Source organism: Hemicordylus capensis, chromosome 5 (genome assembly GCF_027244095.1).
Source record: "Hemicordylus capensis ecotype Gifberg chromosome 5, rHemCap1.1.pri, whole genome shotgun sequence".
NCBI lineage: Eukaryota > Metazoa > Chordata > Lepidosauria > Squamata > Cordylidae > Hemicordylus > Hemicordylus capensis.
The window spans coordinates 205789472-205810998 of record NC_069661.1 but is presented as its reverse complement, the minus strand read 5'-3'; the positions used below and the strand labels follow the sequence as shown (position 1 = coordinate 205810998).

At 40.7% G+C, this 21527-nt stretch overlaps 3 protein-coding genes across 9 annotated transcripts in view; 2 read left to right on the top strand and 1 right to left on the bottom strand.

Moving 5' to 3' along the window:
* The window catches only part of CCDC38 (coiled-coil domain containing 38), a 70928-nt gene extending 63899 nt beyond the window's left edge, over positions 1-7029 (top strand). For 2 of the 3 annotated variants that reach the window (XM_053251261.1, XM_053251260.1), the window contains exons 14-16: positions 192-406; positions 2116-2209; positions 6892-7029. In XM_053251261.1, the coding sequence (XP_053107236.1) occupies positions 192-406; positions 2116-2209; positions 6892-6999 (417 nt within the window). In that variant the 3' untranslated portion in view covers positions 7000-7029. The remainder of the gene's footprint in view (positions 1-191; positions 407-2115; positions 2210-6891) is intronic. The other variant, XM_053251262.1, reaches the window with a different exon arrangement.
* Positions 7030-7132: 103 nt separating this feature from the next.
* Positions 7133-12384, bottom strand: SNRPF (small nuclear ribonucleoprotein polypeptide F). The gene is made up of 4 exons (XM_053251265.1): positions 12226-12384; positions 11993-12118; positions 7985-8049; positions 7133-7541 (listed from the first exon to the last, which is right to left on the bottom strand). The coding sequence occupies exons 1-4, from the start codon at positions 12226-12228 to the stop codon at positions 7475-7477; spliced, it is 261 nt and encodes an 86-aa protein (XP_053107240.1). The 5' UTR covers positions 12229-12384; the 3' UTR covers positions 7133-7474.
* Positions 12385-12606: 222 nt separating this feature from the next.
* Positions 12607-21527, top strand: part of NTN4 (netrin 4) — a 132976-nt gene continuing 124055 nt past the window's right edge. For 3 of the 5 annotated variants that reach the window (XM_053251253.1, XM_053251254.1, XM_053251252.1), the window contains exon 1: positions 12638-12760. The gene's annotated coding sequence lies outside the window, so the exon portion shown is untranslated. The other 2 variants (XM_053251258.1, XM_053251257.1) reach the window with 2 other exon arrangements.

The following is a 21527-nucleotide window of genomic DNA, read 5'->3' as shown; positions in this document are numbered from 1 at the left end:
TGTGATTTTTTTTACTTCTTTGCATTTTTTAAACTATATATAATGAATTGTGAAATGCCTATATCTGGAAAGTAGTTGTATCTTTGAGGAATACCTTATTTAATATTGTAGTGGAGGTGTGTGTGTGTGTTTTGTCTAGTATAGTAGAGGCATTTTCTGTACCTTATAGACATTCTTTCTTAAATCATCAGGATAAAATATTGGATACACTTAATAAAAAAGTAGCTGAAGTATATAAAGCTTGCCCTGGAGCCAAAGAAGTATCTAGCCTGACCACATTTCAGATGCTGAAAAGAATAGAATATCGAGTTTCAGAACTGAGTGAGATGTTGGAAACTCTTCCAAAAGAGTATCTTGATGTTATTGATACAATTGAAAAACTTAGGCTGAAAGAAAGACGACACAAGTAAGACTGATGCTCGTGCATAACAAAATCTTCCTGCCATATATTCTCAGGGATGAATTGGGATTTATATCTAGCATTCTTGGCATTCTTTATCAATGCTTTCTAGACAATAGAAATAGGGCCACCATTTCAGCCTTATAGGCAGACCATTTTGGGAAGAATGAAAGGCCCTTTTGTTTAGACAGATTTTTTTTTAACTTCTCTCCAGACCTTTTTTATTGAGTAAATTAAAACATAGAAAGAGGGAATTGCAACAAAGAACAGGTGTTTTGATGTATATACTTAAGCTTCAGTGTTCTATATCCCACTGTTTAAAATCCATACCTATATCCAAGACTTTCTCCCATCTAATTAAACACCTGGGTAATACATAACAAACGGGAGAGGAGGAGAAGGTTGATGACTCACAGCTATACCTGGTTATCACTGACACTGAGAAGAAAAAACCTGGAAGAGGGAGGGTATGATACAAAAATGTTATTTGCATTCTTTAATAGCCTATGTACTTTTCCTCATTTCTTCTTTGCTGTTAACCTCTGGCCATAGTTTATCCAAATATAGAGCTTCCCTTGTCTTCCTTTTAAGTGTAGAGATTCTAAAATGCTTACTTCGAGAGGCATTGTTATTCCATTATGTTTATTTGTCAAATGGATCAAACATGGTTTTTCCCTGTTTAGAATCTGCAAGGTATTCTTTGAATCTGGTGACCATATGACTTCCTGTTTCCCCTATGTAATTTTCACCACATTCTCCACAGGTGATTTGATAGTAGGGATGTGCACGAACCGGTTTGCAGGCCATATTAGAGGCCTGCAAACTGGTTCGCTGGTCTGACGGATTGACGCCAGTGTGTGTGTGTTGCTTTAAGGGCGGGAGGGGTTGTACTTACCCCTCTCGCCGCTTTCCCCCCTCCGGCGCTCCATTTTCAAGCAAAATCTTTGGGGCGGCAGCGGTCCTCCCTTCCGCCCGTCCCCTTGTTGCCTGCTAAAAGTGGAAGTAACTTCCGCGCATGCACCCGCCGCCGGAGTAAGTACAAGAAAGCAGCGGGAGGGGGGAAGTACAAGAAAGTGGCGGGAGGGGGGAAGTACAACCCCCACGCCCTTAAAGCAACACCCCCCCTGGCGTCGGACCACACCTCCGCGGTCCGTGCACATCCCTATTTGATAGACGGCCCCTTTCTGTTTGCAGTTGCCTTCCCCCATTTTCACAAACTGGACAGGCTTTAGTTTCACACTTTTTGTAGTATATTCTGGATCTTATGAACTGTTGCTTCAAGGTTTTAGTGGTTGAACATACTACATTAGCCTTGATCCCATATTTCTTTAAACTTTTCTGGCATTGTTGTTTTTCTGGTCATGATAATTATGTCATCAGTGTATCTTTTATACAGGATTACATCCTGAGGATCTACATCTATTTTTAGTACACATTTTACAATTTACTATTAGCTATCCTGATCCTAAGGGACAGTTGTTTAAACAGTCTAAGATGAGTGTGTCACCTACAGGGATTTTGTGCATACTCTTTAGGCATCCTGTAGCTTCCTCCAGTCTTTCTTGCTGAAGATGAAGTTCCACAATCTAGTCGGAACTAGAGGGACGAAAAATGGAAGGCAAAATAGAATCCTGGCTCCAAATTCAAGTTTATCTCAATAAACTACTAAAGTCTTCTAATTTCCAAAACCTTTGTTTTATTTTTCTTTAATTAAGAGCACATGAAGATAAGCTGGAAGATCTGAAGAGAATGCAGGAAGAACGATTGAAGGCTGCTCTTGCAAGAGCAATTGCAGCACCAAAGAAAAGGGTTAGTAGTAGAGGTTCTTTAAAAAGCATGTCCATCCATCTGTTCTTAAGTGTTTTACCCCTTAATGTGATATAGCTCTGATCCCAATCATACAGCAATTCTAAAAAAGTTTGCTTTGGGGAAAAATTCTTAAATCTTCCAACACCCTAAATCAGCTGGGATCTGCTTTGTCGAATTTGTTTGACTTACAGCAAGCCAAACATATTATGCCATGTTAATTTCACATGGTGTATCAAGATTGCCATCCTCTTCACTTCCCTGACAGTAAGGCCAGTTGGTAGTTGCTTCTGAGTAAACATGCATAAGATTGCAGTAACAGTACCTCAGCTTTTTAAATAGTGGCCAAAAGCATTTGAACTAAATATTTGAATAGGGGGGAAATTCAGTAACGCACACTTACAGTATAATTTTATGCGTGACTACTCAGAAGTTCAGTTAGACTTACTTTCAGATAAATGAGCATAGACATGCAACCTTGATATGATTTAAACATCTTTACTTAGAAATTGTAAGAAGCTGTAATTAATGTAAATATAAATCCTATTGATAGTAACAGGATGCAAGCTTACACAAGTATTGTATGATCACAGCTTTTGCTAGGCATAGATAACTAATATGACTTGCATGAATATAGTATCATTCAGTCTATGTACATCATGATATTCCACCAGTGTCTTTGAGCACTTGTTGAAAACGAGCTGAGGTACTCCATTTAAAGCACCTAAGAATACAAGAGTTCTTGTTTCCTTGAGTCCATCACATCCAACATTAATTCAAATGTTGACTACAGGTGCACTATGAAGCTCAAGGTTGTAGCATATCTTCACTTCAGAATATACCATACTCCAAGACTGGGGTAGCAACCTTGGCACTCCAGCTGTTGCTGAACTACAACCCATTATCACCAGCCACAATTCATTGTGGCCAGGGCTAAGGTTACTTACCTTTAAGGTATTCAGACACAAGATGCACTATTCTTACTAAAGGTTGTGGGAATTGAGAGAATAAGAAGATAACAACAGCCGTGCTAGATGAAGTCCATGACCCTTCTAGTCCAGCATCCTTTTTCACACAGTGGCCCACCAGATGCCTCAGGAACCCCCTTTGGCCCCCACTCCTGTTGTTGCTCCCCTGCAACTGTTATTTAGAGGCATCCTGCCTCTGAGCCTGGAGGTGGCTTATAGTCATCAAGGTTAATAGCCATTGATAGACCTGCCTTCCATGAATTTGTCTAAGTGCCCTTTAAAAGCCATCCAAGTTGGTTTTGTATGTAAATTGTTTGCTAAACCATGATGAAAGAGGTACAAAGGTTGGCCCTTGTTGTTTTTGCTTAAGTAAAAAGCATTGTTCCTTCATTTTTCCCTTGCAGTGTTTTTTTCCTATTGTGCCTGTTTAAAGGTTCTCCCTCAAATACTTTTTTGGTAGTCAAACGGTTTATTTTTGTGAAGTAGTAGACTGGTGCAATTAATGGGGCTAGTTGCTAGCACAAGAAGGTCATTATTCAATTGTTGACATTATTCACTTGTAAGTTGAATGCTTTCTTTAAGCTACTTTTTATTAATCCAAACACCCTTTCCTGTACACTTACCATGTTACGCCTTTTCTACTAGTAGTACATTTTCTACTATGGTATGAAGAATAAGGCCCCAAACTAATCTCCACTAATTTAGTAGATCAGTTGTTTTATGTGTTGGTTGGTTCTGTTGCAGTTGGGTGGGGTTTTGGTTATGCTTGTGTGTTCTTTTATCTCTTTAGTATTACTTTAGGTTTATTTAAGGGCGGGGAGGGGAGTTTGTGGTGTTTGTTTATTATGTTGCTTTAGCATCTGAGCCCTATCCTGAAACTTGGGGAAACTGGTCTGTTGAGGTTTATTTTGTTGGTATGTAATGTTAGTTTTTGTTTTGGGTAACTTTTTGTTAGATTCAATTTGAAAAGTTTTGGTGTAGATGGGGTATATGTTGTTGGTGTTTATGGTGTTCAGGTTTATTTTAGTGGGGGTTCAATATTATATTCTTTAGGGAGTCCATGGGTGTGGTTTTTTCACATTGTTTGTGGTATTAGAATTAACAGGCGGGTTGGCTCGTGGAGGGCAGCGTGCTGTTTAAAGTTGTATTCAACTTAAAATGGAGGCTGTCAGGATGATAAATGTTATTAGGTACAATGTACATGTGGAGTGACATTTTATTCCCAACATGAATTGTATCAAAAACTCCCTAAAGGTCAAGACTCTAGAACAAACATTTAAGACCCTGTGCCAGCATGTCAAAGTCAACTTGAAACCCTTTATGAAAGTCATGTTACCATTCAAAGATAAAAGTGTGACTACAAAAAACGGAGGTAGAAGTACAACAAGTGGCTCCAATTATAAACTCATGGAATACCATATTTCCAAACACATAACCCACAGGTTATTCCAGTTTTTGCAAACAAGAGTGTGTGTTTGGGCATCTAAGAGTATGTGTGGTGGGGTTTCTACAAAATTATCACAGACTCATCCTGCCTCCACTGGTCTGTCCTGTCCCACTTGCCCATGTGCCTCTGCAGCTCCAGCGAGATTGGCTCCCTCCATTTAGGAAGCTCTGGCTGTAGGACCAAGGAGAAGGCAGCTCACCACATCTTGCAGGATTGGGCAAGTCCTGGCAAGGAGCCCAGCCTTAAAAACTCCTTTCCAGAGGAGAGCTGGTCCTGTGGTAGCAAGCATGACTTGTCCCCTTTGTTAAGCAGGGTCCACCAATTTGCATAAGAATGGGAGACATGTGTGAGCACTGTAAGATATTCCCCTTGAGGATGGAGCCGCTCTGGGAAGAGCACTTTTATGCAGAAGGTTCTCCCTGGCATCTCTGAGATAGGGCTGAGACTCCTGCCTGCAACCTCGGAGAATCTGTTGTCAGTCTGTATAGAGCCAGGGCTGCTCAACTTCAGCCCTCCTGCAGATGTTGGCCTACAATTCCCATAATCCCTGGCTATTGGCCACTGTAGCTGGGGATTATGTGAGCTGTAGTTCAAAAACAGCTGGGGGGACCCTAAATTGAGCAGGTCTGATGGACCAATGGTCTGACTTGGAAGAAAGCAGCTTCCTATGTTCCACCCAATCCAGTAGCACCCCCCCCCCCAGAAGCTACTGGGAGTTGTGTGGCCTGAATGTCTCCCAGCAGCAACCCATGTGACTGATGGTGGGACTACATTTCCCAACAACCTTCACTCTGGACTACCCCTTCACATATCATAGGTGAGACAAGGGTGTATGCTTCCCTATCAGGAGTAGTGGTTGTTGAGGCTTGCTGGGTTTCTCCACTCACTGATGGATGCAATTACATCCCATCTGCTGCTTAAAGAGGAGGAAGTGGCACAAAGTACATATTATCACATATACCCTGTAGGGAATACAAAGGTGCAGGGTATCTAAAATCTTTTACACACAAGTGCTAGCTTTCCATGCAGTTTACATGTGAAAATACAATAGATATCTAGAAGGGTTTTTGTTTAGGGCAGCAGGATGCAGTCATGTCTAACTACCAATGAAATCAATGAGACAAGGGGTGTGGGCCAACTTAAGTCCCCATTAAATTGAATAAGGCATTATCATGACTAAATTAATCTGCCTGCTCACTGTATGAAGCTGGTCATTGACCGTAATAAAGATTTGATTCTGCCTGCTGTCCTGAAAACAGGCAGGATGGAAGCTTGTTTCTTTAAGTCTGCAATATTCTGCAGATTCTGAGGATGAACAGTCTGGAGAGTGAGGGACAGTAGAATGCCACCACTATGTGGTACTGAGCAAGCCTCCCTTCTGACATTTGATCCAAGTGTCACCTGGACAGTACGCCAGGAACTGCAAGTGTATGCTCTCACTGACTATGACATCTGAACCAATCCAAGTCTGGTTCTTGCCCTGGGTTATTGATTTCTGCCCAACATTTGACATCTAGATTTGAAGTCAGGCAGAGAAAGATTCAGATGTCACACCTGCTGGGAACCTGAGGTTTACCAGCTTCTAGCACATTATCTGAACCCATCCACTGTATTAGATTTCTTATGGATGTCCTACATGTAGATGATGCAGATACAATTACCCAGGGCTCAGGTTCAAAGATAGCTAGTACTTGAAACTTTCTCTGCCTCATGTGGAAAATCAGCACCATAATATGCATTATATTTAGGCTTTTTCACATGAAACTGGGAATGAGCCCAGTTACTCTCTTTTTACTGCATGCCTGATACAGGCATACCATGCATGCCTGATGCAGAACTCTCAGTGGCATCTGATGGGATCCTGTGTGGAAAAAGGACTAGACAGGTCTGTTCTTTTGTTAACCAGACTGGGAGCAACTTCAGTCAGGGGACATTCTGAATCCAACTAGAAAATTTAGTGCCCTCTTGTTTTATTGTCTGCAAATTAATCATTCAAGTTTCAATGAACAGCAGAATGTAAAAAAATCTAGCAGACCACTATACCTGAAATAACAAAGTGCTCCCTAGGAACACTTACTAGGAAATAAGTTCCACTGAATTGAGTGGAACTTACTAAGCTTGCTTCGAGTCACACTGTTACTAGAAAGTTAGTTACTAGAAAACATGGCAATACCATGCATGCTACCAAAAATCCCAGCACGCAGAGTTGAAAAAATATTTTTAAAGGGTTATTAAACTGAAGTATATTTGTATTTGCTTCTCTCTTTTAGACTGGAAGAAAACTGGTATATCGCTCAGAACCTACAAAGACTAAACAGGGAGAGGAAGATGCTGTTGATCTAACTACAAAAAGTGAAGATGATTACTATTTTACTTGATCTTGTTACATGACATTTCTTTTAGGAATTGTTCTAGATGTTGTAATCCCAGTTCAACAGTTATCTTGAGTAAACTGTGACATGAAAAATTTGATCCAGTTTGTTGTTAGTATAAAATATCAGTTTTAAGAACTATCAGAAATAGTATCTTTATTTTCCTTCCACAACATTTAACAGTTTTCCTGTCTAAGACAAGTGAGCATGTAGGCTCACTTACTAGAACACAAAAGCCCTGCATATAGCAGGCGACATCAAGACTTAACCCTCCATCTGCAGACACTCCTATGAAGAGGAGCAGTGTGCGTGCAGAAGACCACTTCCACTCAGTCTTCCCTGAAGACTACTTCTGCTCATGGAAGGTTAGTCTGGATGTCACCCACTATGAAGATCTATTAACACACACACACACACACAAAAAGGATTTTTCTCCCATTGTCTCATTTCCACTCTCTCATTCTATTTTGCCATCTTCTTGTTATTCTCTCATTTCTCCATCTTCTTCTTCTTCTTCCACACCCCTTATATAAAGGACATTATTGCACCTGAAAAGGAAATTTAAAAGTTATTTCTGATATTATTCACATTAATTTTAAGTTTATTTTCTGAAAGTTTAAGTTTATATACAGCTACTTCATATACCTGAATTGTTTGAGCACGCGTTCTATGTTCACTACAATGTTTAATTTAAGTTGGCAATAATAAACTATGTTCATTACATATCCTTTGTTTTAATGGAAATAATTTCCAACTGATATCAGATGTACTATTAAACAACTCCAAAAACATTCCTTTGAATAGATAGGAAAGAAATCGTGAAGCAGCTCCTTACACAGACTTAACAGAATTCAAATTAAGACTTCATTCTAAGCACAGGATATTCCGTTTAGAATTATATGTTTTGCAGTGCAAAGTTTTCAGATTGCCAGTGGATTTTAGCTCACTTAAATCTGCTTCAGTGTAAGCTCTCACTCACACACACTTTTACCTTATCAGAACTTCGCCAAGATGTCCAGATAATGCACCATCAATATATTCTTCAGTATTTGCAAGCTTTGGGGAAAAACACAATTTTATAAGGAAGAGAGACTACAGAAATGCATGTTCCTGTAGCAACAGAATTATTGTACAAACTAGGAATTCAAACATTACGTTTTCCTTTTTGAGAAGTGTAATATTATTATCATCATCATTATTTATTCGTTTTCTATACTGCCCTTCCAAAAATGGCTCAGGGCGGTTTACACAGAGAAACAACAAACAAAACAAAACAAGATGGATCCCTGTCCCCAAAGGGCTCACAATCTAAAAAGAAACATAATACCAGCAACAGTCACTGGAGGTACTGTGCTGGGGGTGGATAGGGCCAGTTGTAACTGCATTGTAATATGCAACTTGTTGCATTTTACATTCATAAGATTTAGATCTATGCTTTCAATTATTTTTTAACTACTGAACTGTACAATTTTAAAATTTTATTTATAATGACTAAGGACAACTCTTATCATTTTAATGAACCTGGTCACTGATTGACAGCTATAGTATCCAATGGATTCAAAGCAGAATAAGATTCTCCTCGGCTCCAGTGCAGCACTAGCATCAAGATGTTCAAGTAAATACTCAGTGGCTTATCTAGTGTAAGTAAAAGTTACTCTTAGGCTAGCAGCATATCTTGAGACAGACACACAGAACTGGTAAAGCTTTTGTACTGAGTGCTTTGAGACTCAACTACTCCTGTATAGTACTTTACTTATCTATCAGATATGGGTCTTTCCTCTGTTCTCTGGGAAGCCCAGTTCTAGGCACGTGCAAAGAGTCCCACTAACTGCAATGGGGCTTGCCCTGAAGCAGATGTATAAAAGATTGCAGCCTAAGCACATTACTTGAGAGCAACTCCTATTGAATACAGTAGACCTTAATTCTGAGTAAGCATGTGTAAGACTACATTGTTCATCTCCATTCCCTGTTGTCCAACTAATGTAACAGGTCATCCTCTCTTTGATCATGAAAATTATAGAAGAGCACAGATGTTAAGGACAAAAAAAGAGGGAAAACAGGGCAAGGAAGAATAAGGCTACAAGCTGCTAAACAGAGGATAGAACAAAGGCTTCTGTAAAAGAGGCAGAACAGAAGTTAGAGCATGAATGACAAATCAATATTTTTTGAACACTAAAAAGTTCTATTTAAGTTGGATCTTTGATTTTTAAAACTTGTTTATATTAAAGACATTTAAAAAACTAGTTCGAAGAGAAATGAGAATACAAGCATATAAAGTTCATTTCTACAATTACGTTCTTAAAATTAAATTCATGATCTTCTAATCACACAGTGAATTAAAAGCAGCCTTTATGTATGAAAGAAATAATAATGAATAAGAATCTTTATAAGAAATGGGGGAAGTGTGACCTCTGAAGGCAACCATTAGCAATATACTGTACTAGCTTTAACTACCTGGAGTTGCTTGGGCTTTTGTGGCTATAAAAGTAAAGTGTGCCGTCAAGTCGATTTCGACTCCTGGCGCCCACAGAGCCCTGTGGTTTTCTTTGGTAGAATACAGGAAGGGTTTACCATTGCCTCCTCCAGTATGAGATGATGCCTTTCAGCATCTTATATCACTGTTGTCCGATATAGGTGTTTTCTCTTAGTCTGGAGAAACATACCAGTGGGGATTCAAACTGGCAACCTTCTGCTTGTTAGTCAAGCATTTCCTCACTGAGCCATTAGGTGGGAGTCCCACCTGTCTGTGCGGGGTGGTTGTCGGGGTTCCCAGGTACCCTATGTTATTCATGTTTGACTCCTAGGGAGTCAGACTTTGCCAGGTTTGGTCCTGATAGCTCAAAGGGTGTGGGAAATGCATGGGAGATAGACAAACATACATTCAATTATTTATTTATTTACCTGCCCACCTACTATATATTTATAGCCCACTCTTCAACCAAAGTTCTCAAAGCAGTTTATATAGAAAAATACATAAATAAGATGGCCCCCTGTCCCCAAAGGGTTCACAATCTAAAAAGAAACAAGGCACATCCCAGCAACAGCCAGTGAAGTGATGCTCTGCTGGGGTTGGGTACTGAATCCAAGACTAGTTTTCTTCCAAGTTATTTCATATTAAAAATCAGGGGGTCCTCTTAAATCCAGATTACTGTTCTTTTCGGGCAAACATAGGTATAACCTTTATTTAACCTCTATTTTTAAGGGGCTCATCTTAAATTCAGAGTTGTGACTTAAGGGGCTCATCTTAAATTCAGAGTTGGGGCTCATCTTGTATTCAGGTAAATACAGTAATTGGTTATGCATTTATGATTGTAGCAAATTATGAATATTCATAACTACAGAACAGAATCAACATTTACCTTCCATATCATGGAAAACCACTACTTTTGCTCAGCAGTTACCAGCCTTCTTTCTGCAAAATTCTGGATCCTTAGTGCCACAATCCAGTATTCTATAGTTAGGCATAGTGCTGCATTGTGGGCTATCTTCAAGTAAGTGATCTTGCTTAGGGTATTTTTATGTGCACAGAAATCCAAAAAGAAATCCATTGACTCCACCAACTGTTCCCCGCGTCTCCCAGAAGATATTATTCTGTTGTGCATATAAGTTGAATGACCAGAGATTTTGCATTATGCTCCTATGTAGAATAAAGACTTTTTAAAATTGCAAACTAATGTGTTCCAACTATTAGAAGATATCACTTATTAGTTCAGAAAGTGAACTTGATTAAATAACCTTGATTTGAACCAATCCACTCTGAATTACAGGCAGACAAATGAGAGAAATATCTTTTGCCAAGAGTACAATGGGTTAAAATAGTAAAGGAATGAGAAAAATAGTAGATAACTTTGTATTTGAGCTTGGGAGGGAACTATGAAATGCCTTTTCCCTCACCCTAGGAGTCAAGTGTTCAATCATGAATTTTAATATTTTAAATATTTAAGGAGTGTGGGCTCGAGCTTATTTCCTTCTTTATATTTAAGGCAAGTTCTAATCTAGTTGTGGTTTCTCTAATCTTAAAAAAAAAAAAAGCCCAAGTATTTTAAAAGACTTAAAGCTACTTGATGCACAATTTAACACCAAGTGAGATGTAGAGCGCTTATGGATTCCAGACAATGTCCATCAGAGCTGAAAGGGCCTCCACCTTCATCAACGTGACTGCTTGTTTTCCACTGCATTCTGCATTTCAAGACCATATACCTTGTTATGAATTTGCTGGAGTGTAAATTTCCATTTTGAACTCCAAACATGGGGGCAGGGGGAGAGAATGTGGCCAATAGCAGACATTAACTTTCCTGCCAGTCTCTTTTTGACACATTATAGAACCAGCATTGCTCTTTTATATGAAGAACTATAGCACATGCACAATAGCCCTACTCATTATCTTCTGCCAGAAGACTTCAAGCTGTCCTTCACCCTCCCTGGGAATAATTTCATCTAAACCTTTACAGATACAGGCATTAATTTGCAGGTACTTGTACTAATAACTGGCACTTTTCTGTAGCTGTACATCTTTAGCTTTTGAGTTCATTGGGGAAGGGACCTCTTTTCTTTTTTTGTAAAGCAGCAAGCATGCACACATGCTGTTATGTTAACAATACTAACAACATAGTTCCAGCTGCCAGGATCAAACAGGAATGTATACAGCCAACTGACAATACCTGACAATTCAACAGGGCAATTTTAATCAGGAAGATATCCTGGTGGCAGTGGAATGGGGAAGAAGGCGAGGAGAGGACTCAACCAACCCCTGCCTTCCACCGTACCATGGCAGGGGCTGGTTTTGCTTTAAAACGTCGGAGATGCCGATCACAGACTCCACACATCACATTCTTTGTGAAGAGTCGTGCCAACTCGGAGCAATGCTTTGAGGCTTCAACCCTATACATATGCTTACCTGGGGGTAAACCCCACTAAACTCAATGGGGCGTTACTTCCAAGTAGAGATGTACAGCACTGCGCCGCCAATCAGTGCAAGTTCTCCTTCAACCTCGCTTACCTGCATGTTCATATAGCCATCGACAGAGACGAGGTAGCCTTTGTATTCCATCCCCCACTTCAGCTTCACCATCACTGGCTTCCCGGTTAGCCCGTTTAGGAAGGGCTTTGGGTTAAGAGGCAAACTCTGAGCGGGTCGGAGAACGGAAGAAACATGAGACCATAGTTGCAGCACCACCCATGCAGAAGCCACCAGTCCTCCCGCTGCCCCCCAGATCTCCCCCACACACTCACCATGGCAACCCGACCACACTAGGAGTGGCTGCAACAACAAAAAATTACTCGCGGGCAGCACGTGCGCCCGCCAGCGCTCCAAAAGCAAAAAAAGGCAAGGAAGTGACGTTGTTGAGCCTTCTCTGACTTCCGCCAGGCTGCCAAACTCTGCTGACCTTTCACCCTCATGTAATCTCCAGAAGTCTATAGTTCTGATTGGGCAGCTACCTAGCAGGAGGGCGTGGTTAAGGCAGCCAAGATTCGAATTTCTCTTGAGGCATAGAGACAAGGAATAACCAGAGTGGCCCACAGCTTGAATGTCTGGCAAAAAATTGAAAGCCGCCATTGGCTATGATTGGCTGGAGGATGCAGAGCGATGTCTCTCTAGGCCTTAACATCTCTATGGTGGAAACCCTTCAGGTTAGAATGGAAAACCAGTTGCTACCGGAAGTACCGATAAGGAATGTGGTTTGAGGTTGTTCCGGAAATAATTTTTTTTTCTTCTTGTCGGCGTTTGAGAAAGTGTTTCGCGGGAAGGCGAGATGTAGGATAAGATGTATGATAAAACTCTATTGTTGTTATCTGGACCTTTTGTATTAGTGCTCTAATTATTAGTCGCGAAGGCTGCAGTGCTGCCCAAGAGTCGCATTGCACTCAGTAGGACTTATTTCTGAGTAAAAATGCACAGGATTGTTCTGTGAAGCTGCAATCCTATGCATATTTGGTATTAAACAGCATTGAACATTGTGACTTGCTTTCTAGCAAGTATGCACAAGACTGCGCTTTTTACACAGTCTCAGTTGGGAGTGTGTCCTATTGCATTCAGAGCGGCTTTTTCAGAGTAAAGATGCATGGGATTGCTCGAGGCGCCTCGTGCTGCCCGCAGGTTCGCACTCTAAAGTAGGGTTGCCAACATTTAATTCATTGCCAGAATGAGGGACACAAGTTTGTGGGGGCTGCCTGGCTGTGGGGCTGGGAGGTGTATGCAGTGGTAATCAGTGGTCTCCACCCCCAGCACAGTACCTCCAGTGACTTGCTGGTGTCCATCTTATGTTTCTTTTTAGATTGTGAGCCCTTTGGGGACAGGGAGCCATCTTATTTATTTGTTTATTAGTTTGTTATTTTTCTGTGTAAACTGCTTTGGAAACTTTTGTTGAAAAGCAGAATATAAATATTTGTTGTTGTAATCAAGAGCCTGAGTATCATTGATGTATATGTAATTGAATTATATGTTACTGAATAAATGGACAAATGCTGTCCCTATAGGGACCAACATTTCATCCCTGAAATGAGGGACATCCTGTGTAATGAGGGACAGTTGGCAACCCTACTCTAAAGAGAGGTTGAACACATTAGGGAAGGAGACTGTAAAAGGGACAAATAGTTACAATTGTGGTGTTACCATGTAGTGTGCCTCTTTTTTATACTCTCATTCATGGAGAATAGGCTGTTAACCATTTTGACAGTTATGGGACATCCATATACTGGCCCACGTGTTGTGCACCGTTACTTGAGTGTTTGTGATCAGCTCCTATTGCTGTGGACATCTGAGGAAGCACAGGTGATCTTGAGTAAGTGTACAAATCCTTAAAGCTGCACATCAGCACTCTGGAAGTGCTCTAATTATTGTTAGAGCACTTCTAATTATTACATTGTTTCCAATGTAAGTTGTGCTCCTGAAGTGCCAGGTGCAGTTTTAAGTATTTGCACATTTGCACTCTTGTGCAAGACTGCCAGGGCTTCCTCAGGTGTCTGTGGACCAATTGGAAACATCTGTGTATGCTGCGCAACATGTGGACCACTGTTTTTGGAAGGCTGAAATTAATTTCTCCAACACTTTGATCCAGTCTGCCAAATTCCAATCGGAACAATTTTTTAAGACCTATAATAATGGATGATTTCAGGTGCTTGAAATCTGTATAATTACTTTCCTTTCAAAATACTTGTTCTTAGTGTATAAATAACTATCACATGTAACAATGTGATACCACCAGAGGGCAGAAAATCGTTTGTAAGTGTGTTGTAATGCATTTCCATGGGGTGGTGGCAGTGTTAGTCTGTTGTAACAAAAGCATCACAGAGTCTTGTAGCACCTTAAAGCTTACAAATCTATTGAAGTAAAAACTTTCCTGGATTTTAAAAAATGCACCTGGTGAAGTGGACTATAGTTCACAAAAGCTTCTGCTACAATAAATTTGTTCATCTCTAAGGTGTCACAAGGCTGTTTTTGTAATGGATTATAGTGCCTTCTGGTGAGGACATGCAATAACTGATTGAAAAGCTAACTGTTCTCAATTCACTTTCTTTGAAAAGAACAAAATACACATCTCTGAACTCATTCATGTGGACATGCTGATATATTAAAGGATTTTTTTAAATCTGGTATGCCTACAGAATTTTAAAATTCACCAGTCCTTGCCATAGCAGATTAGTAAAATAAAGCAATGCATAATCTGATATATTTTCTTTTAAAAGGTCAAGTAGGGTTTCCAGATAACTTTTTAAAATGTGGCATTGGAGATCTGTAGTGTCTGATAAGAAGAGCACAGCAGAATTGCAATACTTTAGTATGAGAAACATCTATCCTGTGGGCTGTGATATTCTAGACCAGGGATTCTCAAACTTGGGTCCTCAGGTGTTATTGGACTTCACCTCCCATAATCCCCAACCAAAGGCCACTGAGGCTGGGGATTATGGGAGTTGAAGTCCAATAACACCTGAGGACCCAAGTTTGAGAATCCCTGTTCTAGACTGTGTGGGGTTTTTTTTAAGGCATGTACAACAGTTCTTCTCTTGGCAGTAAAATAAATATAGTACCCTTGCAAGCATGCATCATTTTAGGATAATGTATAATTCATTTAATCCAGAGTTTCTTAAAGTTTTTAACATTATTAGCCCCTTCTAAGATTACTGGCCGACATGACAAGTAGCCCTATGTTGACATTAGGGACTCTCTGGGGGTGCTGCACAACTTAAAAAACTGTCCCAATCCTCTCTTAAAGAACTATCCTGGTCATACAGATCAATTTTACTTGGATGTTTTATTGTCAGATTTTAAACTTGTTGCTTCTATAAATGTGGCCAAGTTCTGTTTTGTTGCATCCAAATTTCGTAGAGCTTGTATTAGCAATCTGAATATTTTGTAAATTATAATTGTATTACTTTAAATGTTAAGCTGGTCTAAGGACCGTAATAAATTTACTACTGTCCCAATGGGGCTGTTGCAAAATGACTTAAAACCACTTCTGGACAGTTGTGCAGCATTTCCTTAATTATTTTCAATTGAAGGAGTTCTGTGCAATGCTCTGGAAGTGGTTTTAAGGTGTTCCACAGCAGCCCCATTTATGCTACACTGCCCGGGCTGCCTTTCCAATTGTGCAGCAGCTCCCTACCATCAACACAGGGCTGCCTGCCATATCGCCCAGTGAATCTTTCATGCTCCCGTCCCAAATCTAAAAACTTGAGTGAGATTCCTGCCAGGTGTTTTTTAGTGCAACTTCCCTACTGGTCCAGTTGATGTGCATACCATCCCCTATGCATCTGCCCAGAGTTTGGGATAATCTCTGTCTCCTCACCCCTTCATCTACAGACTGAGAGGTAACCATAGTCAAGGACTTGGGACATCCCCTTTTAACAATCCCAGTGGAAAACTTTGACCTGCGTGTGTATAGATCTACATGGTATGCAGAATTGTGCTCTTTGCTTCCGCCATGATATGGTGCCTTAGGAGTATCCTTTTTTGACTGCTTGTTCTAGAATGCATCTGGAAGATATATATTGTGTGAGACTTGTCATTTATCCCCACAGTTGGCTCTCAACTATTCAAAGAGAGAATATTGAATACATACCAGTTAAGTTACTATTATTGGCAGGGTCTTTTGCCATCTTGAAAGGCACTGAGAGTGTTTTTCTCTACACATAGCTTTCCTGAACAGAACTACTGGAAGTGTCCTATTGATTTCAGTGGCAATCGCTTCTGAATAAGTACACCAGAAATAGCAGCTGCTGATGCATGGAGGCTGTTTCCCCACACATGCAGATGAGTAGCATCATTGTACAATTAAGTGCAGCACAAAGTCCAGCTGTGCTCAGCATCTTATGCATCCCTGTAGCACCGCCTACCACTGACAATAGAAAATAAACGTCTTTGTACATCTATTGCCAATTGCCGTTTGTAGCATAGAGGAATATAGCAGCTATCAGGATAACATTAGCTATTGTAGAACTCAGTTAAAAATATTAGAAAGTGAATGCTTTCTGAAGTTCGTGTACAGTTATTTTGTTGGAAGCATATGGGTTGTAAAGTCTCTGGGCACATTGTGGCCACATTTTTTTCTAACAAGCAATTATATTTATGTACAACAGTCATGTGTGAAGTGGCCCTTCTGGTAGTCCAATGTAAGCATCCAGCTGTGACTGTTAACAAAAAGTGTGCACTCCATATGTGGAGGCAGTCTATCTGAAGGCTGGATGCTGTGGACAAACAATATAGAATGCCCATTGCCTTCATAACCTGTTGGTGGGTTTCCCGAAGGCCTCTGGCTGTCCATTGTTGGAGCTAGGAAAATTTCCTTCCTATATATAGGGTTGTCAACACCTGTTAGCCATGGAGGCTAAATGTGCAGAGGCAGATTACCTCTGAATGAGTGTGGCAAAGCAACAAGAGGTGCCTGTCATGTTACTGCCCTGCTGGTAAGCTGATTGGGGGGCATCTTTTTGGATCCCTGTTAGCAGATGTTGAACTTGGTGTCAACCAGCAGAGCACTTCTCATGTTCAGAGTTCCTGACTGTTCGTCGGAAACTGGATATAAGAACTGCTCTGCTGTCCTCATGATTTCAAGGGGAAACCTGGAAACAGGCAAGCCGCACCTCATGAACAGTCAGAAACTCTGAACATAAGAACTTCTCTGCTGGTTGACACTAAGTTGAACATTCGCTAGCAGAGAGAAAAAGAAAGTCGGAGCCCATAAAATTCTAGAGGCTGTGAGGTATTGTTGTTTTATAATTGAGAATGTTGCCCTTTTATGCTTCAGTTTTTGTTTTGTTAGAAAAATTATATCCTATCTTGTTTTTGTTTTGAGAATTTAGAACAGGAATGTATTATAGCAGCATTGAAACAAAATTGAATTAATAATAATTATTATCATTAATAATAAATTAATAAATGAATGAATGAATGAATGAATGTATGTATGTATGTATGAATGAATGAATGAATGAATGAATGAATGTCCAGAAAAGAGTGACACCAAATCCAATGGAATCAGTTTCAGCAACAAAAATCTCCAGGTCCCGAAGCCTTATGAAATAGCCAAGTCCTAGCTTGGTTTCTGAAGGAGCATAAAGTGCCAAGCAAAGGCTAGCCTTTTTTGCAAGGCTCTTAAAAGCTAGATGGGGAATCCCATCATGCAGGGATTCTCAAACTTGGGTCTCTGGACATTTCTGGACTTCAACTCCCATTATCCCATCATTATGGGAGAAGAGTTGGTGATGTGGTAGCAAGCATGAATTGTCCCTGTTGCTAAGCAGGGTCTGCCCTGGTTTGCATTTGAATGGGAGACTACACATGTGAACACTTTAAGAGTGTTCTGGGAAGAGCAGCTGCCTGCTTGCATGCAGAAGGTTCCAAGTTCCCTCCCTGGCATCTCCAGATAGGGCCGAGAAAGGCTCCTGCCTGTAACCTTGAAGAAGCTGTTGCCAGTCTATGTAGACAATACTGAACTAGATGGACCTATGGTCTGACTCAGTATATTGCAGCTTCCTATGTTCTGACAGTGTAATGGCTGGATATTTTGGTAATATGTGGACAATAGCAAAATTGGACCTGAAACTACCTGACTGATCATGTTGAATAGAATGAGATGATATGGGGACATTAGCCCCATTCACATGTTATGATCAGCACTCATACAACAAGTGTACAGTGTATGCAGGTACAGCAGTACACTTTCTATCTGTATTATGCATTTGAGGGGCCAATACTCAAGTTCACTTTAAAAATGAACCCAGGTACAGGCATTCACACAAAAACATGTACAGGTATACATATATCTGTAAACTCGTACAACATAATGTCTTAATGGGGCTACTGTGTAGATGCACATGTAAGCTTGTATGTTGTTTGATAACAGTACAATTGTATCCCTCTTTTAAAATAAAGTCATTTAGGCAACTGCCCAAGAAGAAATGATCTGGGCAAAGCTTTTGTTTTCGTTTAATATCAACCTTGGACTTGGATTTTTTTTAGTATGAGCAGTGTTTGAATTCAAAACATAGGGACATAGGAAGCTGCCATATACTGAGTCAGACCATTGGTCTATCTAGCTCAGTATTGTCTTCACAGACTGGCAGCAGCTTCTCCAAGGTTGCAGGCAGGAGTCTCTCTCAGCCCTATCTTGGAGAAACCAGGGAGGGAACTTGGAACCTTCTGATCTTCTCAGAGCAGCTCTATCCCCTGAGGGGACTATCTAGTCTCCTTTCTGCTGTACGGAGAAAACAAATGCTGTACTGGGAAATACTGGTTAACAGCCTGTATTTCTTCCCAAAGGATAATGCATTGCACAGCAGGACATTTCATGGGAGCTTCATTCTGTGCAAGAGTATATTATAGTATCTTAGTATCTGATTTGTGTGAGTTCACACTTCTGTTGATGTCATTGAACTTCATGATGTTCTAAAAGTGGCTAAAGAGGGATAATTCATAGTTGGCACTTTCAAGAGCTGCCTGTGCTTCAGTGCTAGAGATTAGCATTATGTTAGCAATAGCACTTACATTTATATACCGCTCTATAGCCGGAGCTCTCTAAGCGGTTTACAATGATTTTAGCATATTGCCCCCAACATTCTGGGTACTCATTTTACCGACCTCGGAAGGATGGAAGGCTGAGTCAACCTTGAGCCCCTGGTCAGGATCAAACTTGTAACCTTTTGGTTACAGGGCAGCAGTTTTACCACTGCGCCACCAGGGGCTCCAGGAGTGTTGCAACTGAGCACAAGGGAACTGCCACTAGAGCAACATCACAGGGAGATCTGAGGTCTGCGTTCTGAGATACCATACAATAGTTTCTGCTGGTGCTCTTGTGCTGACATAATATTTCAAGAGAGGCTTGTGCTGCACAGAGTCCCTGAGTGGGACTGTACCACCAGAGGAGAGCTGGTCTTGTGGTAGCAAGCATGACTTGTCCCCTTATCTAAGCAGGGTCTGCACTGGTTGCATTCATTCATTCATTCATTAAATTTTTATACTGCCCTTCCAAAAGGCTCAGGGCGGTTCACATTAAAACAACACCATTAAAATCAATTAACAACTAAAACAAATTTTAAAACAGTCTAGTTTCCCATATGAGTAGGAGACTAGAAGTGTGAGTACTGTAAGATATTCCCCTCAGGGGATGGAGCCTCTCTGGGAAGCGCAGAAGGTTCCAAGTTCCCTCCCTGGCAGCACCTCCAAGATAGTGCTGAGAGAGATGCCTGCCTGCAACCTTGGAGAAGCTGCTGCCAGTCTGTGAAGACAATACTGAGCTAGACAGACCAATGGTCTGACTCCGTATATGCCAGCTTCCTATGTTCATATGTAAAAGAAGCAGGGCCCAGTACAGCCACATTTACACTGCATCCTAAAAGGCCTTGAATCCCATTGAAGCCGATTTTCACAATGCCATTATATCACAATGGACATTTCCTACTTTCCCTCTATGTACACAACTGTTAGCGGAACTAAACTGAAAAGCTAATAAGGTACAGAAATATAAAACTGAATCCATTTTGCTTTTTATGAAATAATTTGAAACTAACTACAAATAGAACTTCTCTGCGTTTTATGCAGTGGCCTTCATCCAAACTCAGAGGTGTGTGTTGGGCATTCTTCCTTGTGTGCACAGAAGGGTGATTTTCAGCAACCTTTCTTCCCTATGTAGCTGCCTGAAAAAATGTATCACTGACAGCTGCAAGACCCTCAGACACTTTTGAGAGTCACAAGCAGTTGCAGAGAGAAGCAGGGCAGTGCTGAAAATTATCCCTTCCCTCCATGCATGCATGGAACTGTTCAATGTACACAACTTGATTTGGATGCAAGCCTGCAACTTTTAATGTCAATATTTTGCATATACTTATTCATTATGAGTTTGTTCTTTAACTTGCATATATTAATTATTTCTAAAAGCCTTAGGCATCACCTTGGCAAATTTTCTTTGGATCTGGGAGCCAGCCGAAAACTTTACGAGACAGACAATAGACAGATGATAAAATTGCTAGATCTATTTATTTATAATATTTATGCCCTGCCCCTCCAGTTCACTACTGCTCAGAGTGACTAACAAAGTCAATAAAACCAATACACTATAAAACTAATAAAACAGAAACTAACTAAAACCAAATCTCAGTTAAAACCCAAATTTAGAATTACAAGTTAAAATGTTGAAAGTTAAAAACCCACTAGATATAGTTACAGCTAAAAAGTTAAAACACCTCTCTAAAAGATGGGTCTTCAACAATGTCTTAAAGACCCTGAGCGAGGGAGCATGGTGGAGCTATTTCAGGAGGACATTCCAAAGTTGAGGGGTCACAACTGAAAAGGTTCTGTCTCTAGTCCCTGCCAATCAGATCTCTGTTAGTGGCAGGGTTGTGAGCCTGAGATGTCAAATGGAGGGCCCTGGCAGGTTCATATAGGCAGATATGATCTGACAGATACACCACCCCAAGCCGTGTAGGGCTTTAAAGCTCAAGACCAGCACCTTGAGATTTAGTGACGGACATTGTAGAGGGGAGGGTAAATTAGCTTCTCCTTATCCCCTTTGCAAGTAACATACTTTGAAGAGAAACAGGGCTGTCTGGAACGTATAAAGATTTATTAAATAACTGTGAATATCGTAGTCTAAGAAGCATGCTTAAATTTCTAGGCACCATGGCCCCCTGGAGTCTGGGATTTGTCAAGCCCTACCTTTAAGGATCAAATCCATTCATCTCTTTCCCTGTGTCATTGAGCAAGATGATTTCTGCTGATTTAGTGAAGGTTACTTTTATACTAGAACCATATATTGAGGCTATCCACACGTGCAGCAGAAACCGGGCTAAGGGAGCCCAGCCTGGTTTCTGCTGTGTGTGTGAACCACCAGGCTCGTGCCTGAGCCCGGTTGCTACAAGGCGGAAAACCCACCTATGTAGCTTTCCCTTTAAACAAAGTTAGGAAAACGAGCGCTCTCCTAACCCCTTTTCTTGACCATGTGCCTGCCACGGCTGCTTGCAGCAATGGCAGGTGCACTCGGGGTGGGGGGAGGCTCCCACTAATGCACCGTGCGCTTGTGTGGTGCATTATTGTGGTTCTG

Bases quoted from the DNA above. Each gene is read 5' to 3' on its own strand.
- SNRPF (XM_053251265.1), bottom strand. The intron at 8,050-11,992 runs GTAAGCGAGGTT...TTTTCCCCAAAG, and splicing joins ATGGCTATATGAACATGCAG to CTTGCAAATACTGAAGAATA. The intron at 7,542-7,984 runs GTAAAAGTGTGT...TTTCCTTTTCAG, and splicing joins CTTGGCGAAGTTCTGATAAG to GTGCAATAATGTCCTTTATA.